Source organism: Phodopus roborovskii, unplaced genomic scaffold (assembly GCF_943737965.1).
Source record: "Phodopus roborovskii unplaced genomic scaffold, PHOROB, whole genome shotgun sequence".
Lineage (NCBI taxonomy): Eukaryota > Metazoa > Chordata > Mammalia > Rodentia > Cricetidae > Phodopus > Phodopus roborovskii.
Window position 1 is genome coordinate 6796122 of NW_026125052.1, and position 15994 is coordinate 6812115.

General features: G+C 39.8%; 1 protein-coding gene across 1 annotated transcript in view; it reads right to left on the reverse strand.

The window, feature by feature from the left end:
• Stxbp4 (syntaxin binding protein 4) overlaps positions 1-15994 on the reverse strand; it is a 125913-nt gene that overhangs the window by 15512 nt on the left and 94407 nt on the right. The window contains exon 13 of the mRNA XM_051195782.1: positions 888-945. Within this exon, the coding sequence (XP_051051739.1) occupies positions 888-945 (58 nt within the window). The remainder of the gene's footprint in view (positions 1-887; positions 946-15994) is intronic.

Below are 15994 nucleotides of genomic sequence, written 5' to 3' on the forward strand. Positions count from 1 at the left end.
TTTCCCCTTGCAACTCTCATAACACTGGTTCTGACTTCAAAGGGTTTATTCAGAACATGGTAGAAACATAAGAGCCCATTGTATTCAGGGAAAAACCATCCAGTCTAGCAGTTTTTTCCTGCTGAGGCATTCAAGGCCTCTGTGACGGACAATCTAGTGCAATAGAAAGGTCTTGCCCAGGAGACACTGATTCTGATTCTGGCTTGGTAACACCAGCTGTGGATTTGTGGGCAACAAGTCAAGCCTCTGATTTCCTTCATCTACACATTAAGGAGAGAGCTAGGGTGGCACACGTATCCTAAAAGTTACTGTTACCACACTGGGTCCGGGCTGTTCAGATATTGTCCTACTTATATCTTAGGTTATTTAGTACCTGGCATTTCCTATGACCATACGAATTGCATAACATCAGGTATGCAGTCTATATATTTCACGGCTAATGGTCATGAATACTGTAGGCAAACAAAAATGACCAAACATTGTTTTCAGAATGAATGATCTGTGTACACTGTACAGCATTTAAAGGTAGTACTGCTGTTAGAATTGTTTTAGGGCATGACCAATTACTTAGATATTGACTTTTCAAGAATGGTAATGATATCATCCTGCACATTGAATTCAGACAGGCAACATTCAAGTTCAAACCATGATTCTGTTCCAGTTTTTTGTTCTTTCCCTAGAAATTGTTGCCAGGGTTTTCCCCCCTCCAGTGACATCTGATATCAGCATTTAAATCACATGAAATGAAGATGGTGAGGCTTCATTTCTTGTTTCTAATTTTTGTAACCTCCAAGAGGGTTTCTTGGTTTTGCTGATTATTCTGCAACTTCCAGGTTCTCTCCAGATGTGAGCAAAATTGCTTACTTGGTTGAGGGGCGTGGACTTACTTGATGAAGTACTTGATTCCGTCTGCTGTGTAAGCTTCCTCCCATCCATAAGGTAAGCCTGGAGTGAAAGGAAACCAAAAATACACCTAATAAGATGAGGAAGATAACTTTATTTTATGGACACAAACCTCCCCCATGTTGACAATTATCTGAGTGCATTTCTTGCACGAAATTATTTTCTTGAAAGGCAGAATTAAGACAATTCAGATGAGCGCTGTTTCTCAGCGTCTTTACAACGCAATGAATAAAGTTTCGAACAGTTAACAATCTGCTTTAGTTGCAATAATTGGATTATGACTTATCATTTACATGTGGTGAATGTTTTTGTCAGCAGGATTCACACAAAAATTTGTGTTTGCAGAGGACAGCTTTTTGCCTAGAGGCAGGAGGATGGACAAGATGGCCTCTGCTTGTCTATTCTGGCTTAAAGTTTCTTTAATTGGCTTCCTTTGCATTCTTTCACTCAGCTCCACAGGGAATCCGGCATGAGTGCCAGATCAGCAGGGGTTGGAAAGTAGCTTTTGGACAAGACAAGACTCCTTATTAAGTTTGAAAGTTTAGCAAAGTGATTTACAATGGATGGTGGCATTTTACTTTGTTAATTAAGAATTTTGTGCACTAAACATAAAAGGCCAAACAGTTTGCTAAACTTAGCTTCCATTTCTGTAATGGGATTGAGAATAGTTAGCTAAAAAGAGATATGGAATGAAGTAAGCAGGCAACATAGGGGCATATCCTATGCAGGAGTTCTGCTCTCTGTCTATATGTCTGTATGTATGTCTCCATATTTATTATCCATTTACTGACGTTTCTACCCACAGCTTATGCATATACTTATAAGTGCTCTACTACTAAAATACAACATCTTCTTTTTAGAGACAAGGTTAGACTTGAACTAATTCTGTAGCCTAGGTTGGCCTTAAATATGAGATCCTTCTACCACAGTCTCCTTACTGGTTGAAATCATAGGTCTGTGCTACCATATTCTTACATTCAGATTGTGGGTGACATCTCTTTAGACTGCAATGGTTCCTACCCATTCTGTTCTATCACTGGATTGTATCTTATGTATTGCTAAGAAATTTAACTGACCTTTTCAATAAGCTCTATGCCATTGGGTTATCACAGCTCTTTGGATATGTACAAGATAAATTAATACATTGGAAAAAAGGTTGCATTGCTCAGGTAGCCTACTGTTGCAGAATGTACTGAGTTAACAACAAATACTTGACTTATATCCCTCAAAATATTAGCAAGGGGGAGAGTAAACATGTAGGGAAACTTAACATTACCATTTAATTCTTAGAGACTATATTTCTTTGAGAAGAAGCTACTATTCTTTGCTTGTGTGTGTATGTATGTGTGTTTAAGAAAAACCAACAAAAGACTTTATATTGATTCCAGTCTTCTGGCCAACATTTTATAGCTACCTTTTTTGTACATCAATAAGGCTACTGTGGGGTCTCTACACTGTCTTCATGAATGTATGTTCCTACTTTTAGTAGTAGTCAGGGTTTCTGAGAACTCAGTATAGGCAAAGCTCTGGAAGTAACATTCTGTAACACAGGAAATGACACCCTGTACATGTGTTCTTTCATATCCACTACTCAGTCATTATACATGGTTGCTGTCCTACAAGACGGAGTTGATTTATTTCCTGCCTTTACACTTTCTGCATATTTTTAAATAGCTAATTTCATCTGACAGTGATGAGCCCTTTACCTACAGGGCAGCATGATGACTGTAAGGACCTTGCTTGTATGACAACACTTGGATTAGTTTTTGGGTAAAATAGCAAAGACTGGGGAAGTGGAAAGTGGTTGTAATGTGACTAAGGTTGTCATTTGCTAGGTGAACTGTTTGACTGGCACAATTTCTTCTATCTGTTCTCCCAGTTCTTCAAGTCACAGGTATTTTTTTTTTAATAAAGTAGAAGAAAGAGGTACAATTCAATGATAGTCCTTTTTATTAAAGAGTTTTTTTTTTGTGTGTGTGTGTGTGTGTGTGTGTGTGTGTGTGTGCGTGCAAGATGTATGTGTGTGGGGGCTTGTACACATAGCACATGTTGGGGGGTCAGAGGCCAGCTTTGTAGAATTATCTCCTTCCATCTTTATGTGGGTTCTAGAGGCTAAATTCAGGCTATCAAACTTGCAGGGGAAACCCTTATACCACCTTCTCAGCCCCAACATTGTATCTTTCAATTATGAAGTCAATTTAAAATTGTGTTCTCGGGGAATTCAGTTCCCAAGCCCTAAAGACGACATTTATACCACCTCATTAAGACTCAAAGAATATTGGAGAAAGGGGGTAGAAACAATGTAAGAGCTGAAAGGTAGGGAGAGGAGCCACAAAGAGTCATTTTCTGGGAAAGACATAACCATTACAGCAAGAAACTCATGGCAGCTGTGGACACTTGCACTGGGTCTGCATGAGAAAGGTCTCTCTACAGTTAGATGGAGGTGGGGCTAGGAAATACTACCCTTCATTGTTGAGCTATTTGCTAAAGGTAGTTGGTGGGGGTTGGGAGGTTGGGTGGGTGGGTGGGGTGTCACTGCCTTCTGTTGTATACCTGATGACCCTATTTGTTTCGAGTGGATAATTTTAATTCAATGATAATACAGAAGACCCCAGTTAAACAAAACATTATGATTATAAGACAGCAACTCTAGGGAATGGGGAAGGGTACTGATAATTTAAGAGGAAAGCAATAAAATAGTGTGGGGAGAGAGAAACCAGAATTCAGTTTATACATGTATAGAATTGTCACAGAACAGAACCAATAAAAATAAAACTGATAAATTCTCTGCCCTGAAAAAAGTAAGGGCTTATATCTTAGAAGATCAAAGTTTCTTACTTTTTATAGACTTAACATTAGCTGTAAACAGAACTGTAGGTAGACTAAGCTGATGGAAATTAATCTCCCTGAGATATATCAGTAATAGAAACACAATCATTGTCTAATTTAAAGACAGACATGCCAAAAGCCTACTTCATGTAAAAGAGTTCTTTTGGTATTCACAAGTATATATGTTTATGATATACTTGGTTTTCCAATGATTAATGATTTTATTTCTTCACAATAATGATTTGGAAGTGATTATAACAAAATATCAATCCTTTGAAAGAATCATTATTGTTACAAATAAGGAAATAGTTGTATAGTTTCAAAATCTTTACATATTTGTAAATACAGAATGCTTCCAATTTTTCCTTTTCATATATTTTTTTTTGAAAAAGAACCATTATTGACAACTCTAAATACCTGCAATTCTTTCTGATTGGAAGTGTTTGTCTATAAGTCCTTACATAACATTCCCCCCCCCCCAGAGATCATCTGTTTCTAATCAAAAACTTCATGGTGATGACTCCAATCTGCGTGAGTATCTTGCCAGAGTGAAAGTCTGGAACATATTGAACTTAGAATCCTGGCTGTCACCTAAAACTCAACATATCCAAATTCAAACTCATCATGTTTCCACACAAAATGACTTCTTTTCTGTTTCCCCAGTCTATTCACCACCACAGATTCCCTTTGTTATGTTTGCCCCAAATACCAATTTATCAAACATTTATTGATTATCATGTGATCAGATGTTTGCTCTGGTGTTCAATATATAACAACGAAAAATAAACATGGCCCTTAACCTCAGAGAGCTTTAAAATAAGGATGAGGATGTAATAGACTGTTTGCCTAGCACCCACGAAACCTGGTTCTCATTACCAGCACTGCATACATAGAGACTGCATGTGGCAGTACACACCTGTAATCCCAACACTGGGGAGATGGAGACAAGAGAAACAGGGGTTCAAAGTCATGCATGGCAGCAAAGGGAATTTGAAGAGTCAGCTTATATGAGACCATGTCTCAAATATAAACAAAAATCCTCATAAAAGAACAAAATCACAAAACCAAAACCCCACTCCCCAGTCATAAACAAGCACATTAACAAATATAAGCTCAAGTAGTATGAAGAACATAGGGTAGCGTTGATGGGAGATGTCATTCTGTATATGTTTCTCATACTGGTTAATAAATAAAGCACTGTTGGCCAATAGGAAAGGAAGATAGGAGGGACTAGGAGACAAGGAGGAAATAGGAAGGAGCCAAGATGGAGAGTCTGGAGAGAGCAGTACACAGCAGCCGGCTCTGGGTAAGAAGACCACATGAAAATACATAGATCAGCAGAAATGGGTTAATACTTAAGACAAAGCTAGCCAATAAGAAACTAGTACCTGGCCAACAGTATAATATCAAATACAGAGTCTCTGTGTATTATTTGGGGCTGGCGCGGCAGCAGGACAAGACCAGCGGTGCTGGCAAGAAAAACCATACTCTTTCATAGCGTTGGAGAGGAGAGCACCTCAGCACAGACAGAACTAGCTGGAGCTTAGAGGAAGAACTGCGAGCCAGTGAGAAAAGGTCACCAGGGCTCTCCAAGAGACTACAGCTGCAGGCTCAGACCTGGGGAAGAACACATACTCTAGGGAGCTGGAACCCGGTCATGAGGCCTTGAGGTGATAGGCTGCCACTTTGAGAACTGAGGGAACTGTTTCCTCCGAACAAGTGAAAGATTCTGCTGGAAACATTATTACACAGAGATCTGCAGGCTGTAGCAGGATTGGGACTCAGCTCTCCTCTAGTCTCGTATCCTCTCCTCTCTTCCCCTCCCTTCCCTCCTTTCCTCCTCTCCCTCCTCCTTTCCTTCCCTGCCCCCTCCTTCCCTCTCCCCTCCCTTCCTCATGCTCCCCCTTTTTGAGACAGGGCTTCAAAGCCTCAGCTATGAAGGGAAGATGACATTGAACTAGAAGTTCCCTAACAAGAGAAGATCTGCTTCCATTAAGGATGAAGAAGCTGCAGTCCATTATATTATACTTGGGGAAAGGACACATAATCTAAAAAACTTTTTGTTGTTTTGAGATCCACAGAGCCCATGTTTTTTTTTTTTTTTTTTTTCCTGACTGAATTCAAGGGAAAGTAAGCCCTGCAAGGAGAGAAGGTGCACACTCTTTCTTGGCAGAGCACAGGAGAGGAAATACTGTCGGATACACAGCCAAGAAAGCAATGGACACTAACCCATTTTAAAGTGTGATGAGATGATCATGGACCATTATAAGTTAGCATTTCTGGGAGCCCTATGCACAAGCACAGTTGACTTCCTGAAAGTCCTTGATCCCAGGACTTGACAGGGATGTTGGTACCCATGACATCTCAACAGTATGGTTGCATAAACAAGACCGGCACAATGGTAACACCAGTTGGCATGGCAATGTGGATAGTGGTGATTTCACAAGCCCATGAGGTGAGAGCTACCTTTACCTGTGAGTATAAGAGCATGTGTTTAGAATACAGCTCCTGTTTGTTTGTATATACTGTGCAGAAGGTGGACGATTTCATGTGTGGAGGCTTGGGACCCTGTTAAATGGTGTGGTGTAAAGAAAGAAGGCCAAGTGAGCTTAGGGGACCATAAGGAAGACTGGAATAATGGACCATAGCTTTTAAATGGAGAGAGAAGATGAGGGGATTGGTAGTAGGTGTCCTTGGTGAGGATGATCCCTGTGTAGTGAACTGGGAAGATGTGAGATCTGAGGGAGCCAGCAGGGCGCTCTTGCTGCCAAGAGTCATGATGGGCATGGAGGGGCTTGGTGAGGAGAGCACCAAAAACACCAACAAAAAGAACTGAAGGGCGAAGGTGAGGGATTCAGATGGAGAATGGTAGGAGTGAGAATAGAGTTAAATGGAGGCTGAAATTCTACAAGTGACACTGACCAAGACCACACTACACAGGGAGTCTCAGGCCGACCTAAGAGAACAGCTGGGTATATTTGAAAAGTTCCAGTGTCAGCTCAAGGGGAGTCAACTGGTAGCATAGGACATGCCAGGAAGGAAAAGGTTGGGGGGGGGAGGGAATCTTGAATTGAGTAGATAGAGCTTTACTAAAGATTATGACATCCATCACATTCAGGGACTTTTCCACTGATTTTGAATCACAACATCTAAATCCACATGCATTACTTTTGATTCTAAGTTAAACAGTGTGGTAATAACTGTGCAGCCCTCAGCCTTCTCATTTATGAGTAACAATCATAGCTATCCTGCTAGCTTGTGGCATTACCATTAGACTTTTATTACTTAATATATAATGATACGATTATATACAAAAGTGGGCCATTATTATTAATAGCAACAAAACAGGAAATTCTTCCTTGCCCATGATTTTATTGATGTCATGCAGACATCTAATGCAGGGAAAACTTAAATACCTATGGGGCGAGTTTTATTAACAGGAAGTCATACTTTTTTCATGGTCCTTTCCTCAGCGTAGGGAATTACACGATCCTCACTTCACTGTCATGTTGCTAACAAATGACGCAATCACTGTCTGGTCATATGTGACCTGACACTGGCACTCACTCACTAGAGCATCACTCTGTTTCCATAGCCTCAGCCTCTGCATCTCTAACAGCCACCATAAAAGTGATTAAAGAATACATTTTCCAAACTCGTTAGAACACACAGAGAAACAGAATCCCCAAAGTCCCAATCAATGCTTTGCTGTGCTAAGTAATGATCTTTTAAGAGGAAATGAACTAGATTCTGGGCTTAAAGATAAAATGGTCAGAGTTGTTTTTGTTGGAGTTTAGGTCTGAACAGTGGTGCCAATTTTAATATGAAAGAGAAATCTATTATACTAAGTGATGGTCGTGACCTAGAAATAACCTAATAATTCAGCATTTCAAGGGGAAAAATCCTAAGGGAATAATTTCCAAAAGAAGCATAAATTTTGGAATTTTGCTTTAAGGAGGCATGATTTTGTATCTGTGATTTGGTTACATATTGCCATTGTCTGGGGAGCAGGGAGAAGAAATTGCACCTGTAGATGTACAATGTATATGTTACATATTTCAAGTTAGAAGCCACACATCCACCAAAAGAAACTATGATACACAGAAGGAAAAACCCTGACAACACACTCATAGGCAACCAGATTGCTCATGGTCATCCTCAGGTAGGATGTCACTACTTTTGGCAAATCAAAATATCTTAAAATAGTACCCAGGTAAGGCGGAAGGTGGGAAGGCTATCAGCCATCTTCCACATTGCCCTTTCAACGCATATAAACTGCATTATCATAGCAATTACTCCCAGTTAGAGTGCAGCATCTTGAACAAGCTGGCTTAAATGTCCATTCTTCTACTGTTTACTCTTATCCCATGACTTCCACTGTGGGTGAGAACACAGAATTTCACTCACAGTTGTCTCTGGGCATTTACTCAGTGTTAGGGGAGCCACCTGGGGGTGTGGGTTTGCTTTGTTTAAAATAAGTAATATCCAGCAGACTTTATATTATGCACTGACCAAACTCAGTGTAAGGGTGTTGCTGTTTTCCTGGCAAAGGCAGACTGGCTAGTAAAGGGATTCAAAGGTTCTTTCACAGTTCTTTGTATTCTGACAAGCTTTGCTCATGACTAGTCAACTTGTCTGACTTGATCAGTGTAAAGAGCAGTAAATGGCTAACAGCCCAGACAGCTGTTCCCACCCATGTCCATAGCTCGCTCTGCTGCTTCCTTTAGGGGTTGGCTTAGATGCCATTGAGTAGTGGTGTCTTCCTGGTCATTCAACATATAACAGCCTTCTCTGCCACCTCTGGCGCACATCAGCTGCCTTAACCAGCTTCTCTTTTTTGTTCCCTGTCCCATTGTCAGTGGTATAGTGCACATATATGATTCTTAATGGCTATTTGCTGAATTAAGGAATCAATGTTTACTATACCAAATGTCAATGGTAATAGAAACACCTTCTATTTCATCAGACATAAGATGAGAGGAGAGGATTTTAGAAAAGGTGTTGGAAGAATACTAAATGAAGATGAGAATTTAAAAGTGGTGCTGTAAGGGTGTACTTAATGATTTGAATTATTTTTCTGAGATAACAGTTTCTTTACAGGTCACAGAAATGGAGGAGAAAGGTGGAGTTCCTCTTCCTCTTTTTTTTTTCCTTCTTCTTCTCCTATTCCTCCTCCTCCTTTTCCTTCTCCTTTTTATTCCTCAATCCCAGACTGGCCTAGAACTCTGTTGGCCAAAAGGAAAGCAAGATAGGTGGGACTGGGAGACAAGGAGGATTCTGGAAGTAGTAAGGAGGAGTCAACATGTAGAGACTAGAGAGAACAGAGGTTTGGGCCCTCTCTCCGGTAAGATGAGGCCATGTGGAAACACTTAGATTAATAGAAATGGGTTAATATTTAAGACAGACCTAGCTGATAAGAAACACTAGTAACTGGCCAACAGCATTCTATCAAATACACCACCTATGAGTGTTATTTGGGGCTGGCGCGGCTGTGGGACCGGCAGACTGCTGCCAGAAAAACCTGCTCTTAACAGTTAACCTGGAAACAAAGAGGCTCTCCTTGTACATGTGACTTCTACAAGCTCTAAAAACCTAGATGTCGGAGACCTGGAAGTCCCATTGGAAGTATAGGGCTAATCTGAAGGTCAAAGGAGTCACATGGTGAGCAATGCTCACCACTTCGAGGACTGACAGAGCAGGTTTGGGGGCAGCTTATGTCCTACAGCTACAAACTGAATTCTGTCAATTCCAAATTAATTTAGAAACACATAATTTCCGAGTTCATCCAGATAAAAAATCTCCCTAGGCAGTCATTTCTGTCTGATAATGCCTTGAGCAAAGAACCAAGTCATACCATGGCTCCACATGAGCTCCATGGATAGGATGTGTGTTCTCTAACATGTGTGTGTTACGTGTGTGAGAATAAAGAAGTTTGTACAGAAAGAATGTTTTCTTAAATATTTATCTTCAAAGTAGCTTTTTGTTTATCTCTTTTTCATACTTGACTTTGGGAAGTCTTGGGTGGAGGGTGAGGCAATAGACAATCACACTCAGTAGAAATACTATGGAAGTCTTAGCAGTTGAATTAGTTAACCTGTTTTCTGTCTTCTCGGGTAAGTCAAAATCGACATGTTTCCTCACCAAGGGCTCATTGGCAGATTTGGACTAGATGTAGTGTGAATTCTAATTAGTATTAATTTAAAACAAAAAGTAAACAAACAAACAAAACTGGAGTCAGGTATAGTGGCTAGTGCTGAAAGATCATAGAAGCAGAGCAGCCAGCTACTAGTTCTTACTTCTACTGAATCCTCAGCCTATCTCTACCAATCTTCGGGCTGAATGGGTAAGCCTGTCTGTAAGGAGAAAAGTTTTTCCTCCCGCCGCCGGTCTTGTCCCGCCGCTGCGCCAGCCCCAAATAACGCACAGAGGTTGATATTATGCTGTTGGCCAGTTACTTGTTTCTTATTGGCTAGCTCTGACTTAAGTATTAACCCATTTCTATGTATTTCCACGTGGTCTTACCGAGAGCGGAGGAATGGTGGTTCTGCTTTCTCCAAACTCTCCATCTTGATTCCTCCTTACTCCTTCCTCTTTCCTCCTTGTCTCCTAGTCCCGCCTATCTAGCCTTCCTATTGGCCAACAGTGCTTTATTCATTAACCAATACAAGAAACATATTTACAGAATGACATCTCCCATCAGTTAACTAATTACACACAGGACCCCATCACAGGTATACTTAGGCTAGTTGTTGACTGGCGACCTTGTGCATGTGTGTTTGCTAGGAGCCAGGAATTTGAAGGGCTGCTTTAGAATCCTGTCTATTTAAGTGCTCACATGTTATTTCACATAGTGTCAAGATTAGACAGGGGAAACTTCTAACCTTCTACTTTTGTCCCTAGGAAGGGACATGTTCCTGAGGAAACTATGTGAAAAGCCACATACAAATAACAACAAAACCTTCATAACTAAGTCTTGCTTTTTTTCTTTAGATGCATAAAACATTAAATAAATAAATAATTTAAAATAGTCAAAGAATTATAAAGCTCCCCCTAATATATCAATACTATTTAATAAAATGTTTCTGTTCCATTCTGTGGTCAGTAGATGAGAGAGAGAGAGAGAGGAAGTGACAAAATGGGAAGAAAATGAGGAGGTAAATAAAGGACTGAAAGGTGAGAAGGCAGGGAAAGAGATTTAAAACATTTTACTGAAGTTCAGTAAAATCTATAGTTCTGTGCATGATTATGTATTGCAGGAGGAAAAGAGAAAGAAGAAGTAACAGGGATTATCAGAAGCTTAGTTTGGGGATAGTACACTTGGGCAGCTAAAGTGAATTTCCAAATGGTTGACTGAGTCTCCTGATTTTACCTCCCAATCAGCTTTGAACTCTCATCCCAGCTATCTCTGTAATACTGACCATCATTTCCCCAACAAGTCTGTCATGGCAAAACTCTGGTGTATCCCCTAACCTGTCTAGATACTAGAACTGTCAGAAACTTCACTCAGGGCATCCTCTACTCACATTTGTGAACTGTCTACTATTCAAAGTCTGAGAGACCTTTTTATATCATGGCACCTAACTAACTGCCCTACAATTTTCCTGTAGTATCTTTAGGCCAACCCAATATAGTCATGCCCAGTCATTATCAACAGATACAAGGCTGCATTGTATACAGTAGGAGACTATTGTCTATTAGAACCTAATGGTAGAATTTTCATTTTCCCTGTTCTTTTATCTTCCATCATGTTCCTTGCTGTCTGTCCCCATGGTCAGGCTGTTCATTTTATTATATTAAGTAGGGATATCCCATCCCAACATTCCAACACCCTCTTTTTTTTTTTTCTCCTTGTATGGTAGCCCTTAGCAAAGTGGAGCCATATCAAAAGAAGAAAAGTAAGTCCCTTCTCATTCAAATGGTGACAGTTACTGATATTTAGTATAAAAATGCACTTATGAACTGCTGTCTCTTACTTCTGCATACTGATTTGCTTTGAAAGACTTAGCCAGCCAACCATTCCCAAACAATCAGAGGCTAGTCCACTCTATTCTTTCCTTAACTTTATATTGTCCTTTGAGTAATGGGGAGTCCTCAATGCCTGCAATTCTTATGCTTACCTCAAGTAAAAACTAAAGTAAATCAAAAGCTGTTTGTTGGTGGGTAGTCCTAGTGTTAAAGGTTACACAACACTAGATAAGAGGTATATAGCTGCCCCAGCTTGTCAGTGGGGAACATAAGCTGTCAGTGCAAATGGGTGCATGAATTCATATTGAAACTGATTAATTTTGAGATGGTGGTTGCTTATGATGGCAATAAATAAGACAGGAATTTCAATCTAGCATGCTTTATCTTGTGTGCTTTTTAAATTATGATGGTTTCATTTCCACTTGACTTTGGCTTTATCACTGCCATTTAAAACTGCTCAGAGCTCAAATCTTCAACAGTTCCTTCTAGATACACATTTCTCCATTTAAAAATAATTTCCCTCATTATTCCTCTGAGCTATTTTTAGTTGGTATCATAGATAATATATTTAATCTATTAAACTTTGCATTATGATTAGTTTTACAATCATTTTATTTCCCATTTTCCTAGACTGCTAGTCCCTTCAGGGTTCTAAGTCAGCCTCACACACAGCAGGTTTCAAAAGAGGAGTCTTTGAATAGACTAATTCATTTCCTTTCGTTAACTTGGTGACCGTTGTATTGGTTCTTCTTCTGTGTTTGTGTGAAGACATGTATACATGTGTGTGCAAGTCTATGTGTGTATGTGAACACATGGAGACCAGAAATCAATTCCAAGAGGTGATACTGGCTAGTTAATAAGCCCCAGAGATTTGCCTGTCTCTACTTCTCCAACACTGGGATTACAGTGTGTTTCCAGCATTTTAAACATTCCCTGGCTAGTTATAATGTAAACTTGATACAAGCTAGAATCATCAGAGAAGAGGGGGCCTCGATTAAGAAAATGTTCCCATAAGATTGGGATATAGGTAAGCCTGTGAGGCATTTTCCTAATTAGTGATTGACACAGGAGGACCCAGCTTAAAGCAGGCTGAGCAAGCCACACAGAACAAGCCAGTAAGCCTCTTCTCCATGGCTTCTTCATTAGCTCCTTCCTCTGGGTCCCTGCCCTGTTTGAATTCCTGTCCTGACTTCCTTCAGTGATGAACAGCAATGTGGAAGTGTAAGTCAAATAAACCCTTTCTTCCCTACCTTGCTTTTAGCCATGGCGTTTCATCATAGCGACAGTAACCCTAACAAAGCTTCTGAGCACCAAACTTAGGTCTTAAAAGTACATTGGCACCTGAGTCATTTACCTAGCTCTACTCCTTCCTCAAGGGGATGCTTCCTGCCCCTGAGCACACAGTTGGGTGGTCCATCAGGACTGGACTCTAGTTCCCAATAGACACTCCTGAGTTCTCCTTATTGCACAGAATGATGGTGTTCTGTGGCAGCCATACAGGGAGGATTCAGAAGTTTCTTTTTGATTCTGTGTGTATTTTTCTTGATTTCTCTCACCTTTTAAGAAATAGTTATGGGAACGCAGAACTTCACATTTCTTTGCACATTTGAGATTAAATTTATCCCTATACTGTTTCTGTGGGCCCAAAACAGTTTCTGGTGCTAGGTATTTAGATATAATAATAAAGACTCATATCCCTGTTTGTGTCTCTGGCAGGAAGTGGTCTCCTAAGCAAAACACATAATAGAACAGCCTATAACTATATATGGCTATCCACTAATTCAACCGATCAAGTCTAGTTTAAGAATATAATTTAAAAAAAAAAAACATGGAGATCTTAAAAGCCCCTTTATTCTTCCACATTGGATCATTAGATCATCTTCTATTGTCTTTCATTTTGGCACCTACCTACCCATTTCTAGTGATCTATGTGGGGTGACGTAACATCCTACATTCTTCACTGATGTTATATTAGATCTGGAAATTAAACTTGAAAGTAAAAACAATCAAATACTAGCGACTAACTTATAGAAAACACAACTGGCACATGAAAGGGGGTATTAAACACTGCTCTTCAAACGCCTTCTAAGAATCTTAAGGAAGGCTGAAAATTAATTCTAAAGAGAGTTTCAGGAAATCGGGTGAAGAACCCTTTAAATTCATGTTTCCTACCTGGAGAAAGGTATGCTTTTATTACCTTCAGTGTGACTATGCATCAATAACAGAAGGAAGACTATAGCGTTGATTTTATTTGATGACAAGTCACACATACATTTAAAAAGTTAATGTGAAATTGAGGCAAATAAAGGAAAGGCTAGTTTCAGAAATATAGTATGTGTACATTTAGCAGAGTGAAAGTATTCAGAGACTTGCTGTCCTTATTTGAGGTGTGACTGTCTAAAGCATAGAAGGAAAAACAAGCTAATCCTTGTAAATGGATTTAGTCAATGGTGGGTGGATCTTTGTTTCACACGTTTTAGTTTAAATTAAAATATATAGATAGATATGTCAGTTAACCAGTAGGCCAAAATAACTTTCTTGTTCATTAGACCTGTGACTGGGGCTTCTGTTGGGTTTTGGATTATGGGAGCCACACTTCCAATGCAGTAGCTGTTATTCCTTGTGCTGGCTGCTTTTGAGTGGACCATAAATTATAGCTAGGAAACAATTCTGAAGAAGAATCTAGACTTGTAATTCTGCTGCATCTTTCCAGATGACTCCCTCACACCCTATCAGTGGCATTTTGGGGGGGTGGTGAGGTGGGGAGTCTTTATTAGAATTGTCTGAAGATTTCCATTTTTTTCCCAAACTTTTACTTTATTGACTTAATAATTATGCAACAAACTTATAATGAGTGTAACTCACACTTTAACTGGGAGCTGTGGAAAGTTAATGTAAGTAGTGAGAGGCCTTTTAGATGCAGGTAGGAGCCCATGTCCATATGTTATCGACAAAGAATTAGTGAGGTATGTAGATGGGCAAGTGGGCTAAACATGGAGATTGGTTGCCCCCACTATTTTTTTTTTTTTGAGAAAGTGAAGAAAGAGGGGTGGAGGAGAAAGGGGAACATTAATGGCCATGGAGTCTTCAGTATTTATTGAGGAAAAAAGATGACTATCAGGATGACTGAAGACAAATGTTGTTGAAAACATGTTAGTTTTCTTGGTTTCCAAAAGACCAACATGCAGCTGCCAGATTGTCCTTTTTTCTACTAACTCCTTCTTGGTCTAGCACCATCTTTGGTGTAGACTTCTACAAATGTTTCCAGTGTTGTTCTTCCGGGACATCCTCTCCCTCTGCTTACACTTCTACTCTCTGAGAACCCGCCATGTTCATAACTTTAGATATCACATGTATGTCAAAGAGTCTCAATCTGATTTCTCCAAATCTAGGCATTTCTTACTCTAGACTGGTAACAGCGATTCCCTGAGAATTCCTCCTCTTAGATGCCACTCAGGAATCCTATTCTTCTTTTCCCCAGATAAGTTTAAATGTGTATCTCAGGTCCTGGTCTCCATCCCCTCAGTGTCACTAAACGAACCTCCTCTGGATGAAGAGGAGCTCTCTGCCTCAGCCCGAAAGGCTCATGTCTCTAACTTGTCAGAGGTTGGTTTCACAGGCCTTGCTCATCCTCTCTATTTCTGTCACAGCAGTGAGTTGACTTTGCATAGCGCTTTCTCAGGTTCATATGATATCTTTGGGTTTCTTGTTTACTATTTGTTCTCCACAAATCTCCCCATAAGTTCTTTGAGGGTAGGGATGAAATACCCGTTCTCATGTACCATGAATCTGGTGAATGCCTGCTATCTGGAAAGTGTTTGATGAATAGTGAGTGTTTTACTTCTATTTTTAAAAACTTCTTTGTGTAGATAAAAATATATTGTCAATATTTGAAGAAAAGATGACTGAATGTTTAAATATTTCCCATGAAGAAATATCCCTAGAATTATTCTTGGTTATATTTAGTTGACGAACTCATCAGCAGTATAACAGAACCATGTACTTGTTTTTCATTAATAAAAGGACTGCTTAAAAATGTTACACAGACAGCTCCTCTATCTGCTGATGCATTGCTTTATTATTAGTGGTAGGTGCACAGCGACAAGGTATTGGTCTTCTACAGGAAATACTACAGAGATCTGAAATCTAGGTCAGACAACACTGCTCTAAGAGGAGAGTGCAAATGCCCCCTTAGCTGTAGCTGCTGCTTATTGCTAAGATAAGAAAATCATGTCTAAACAACAGTGAAAAATTACTTGCTCTGCAATTATATCTGGTTACTTACATGAGAGTGATC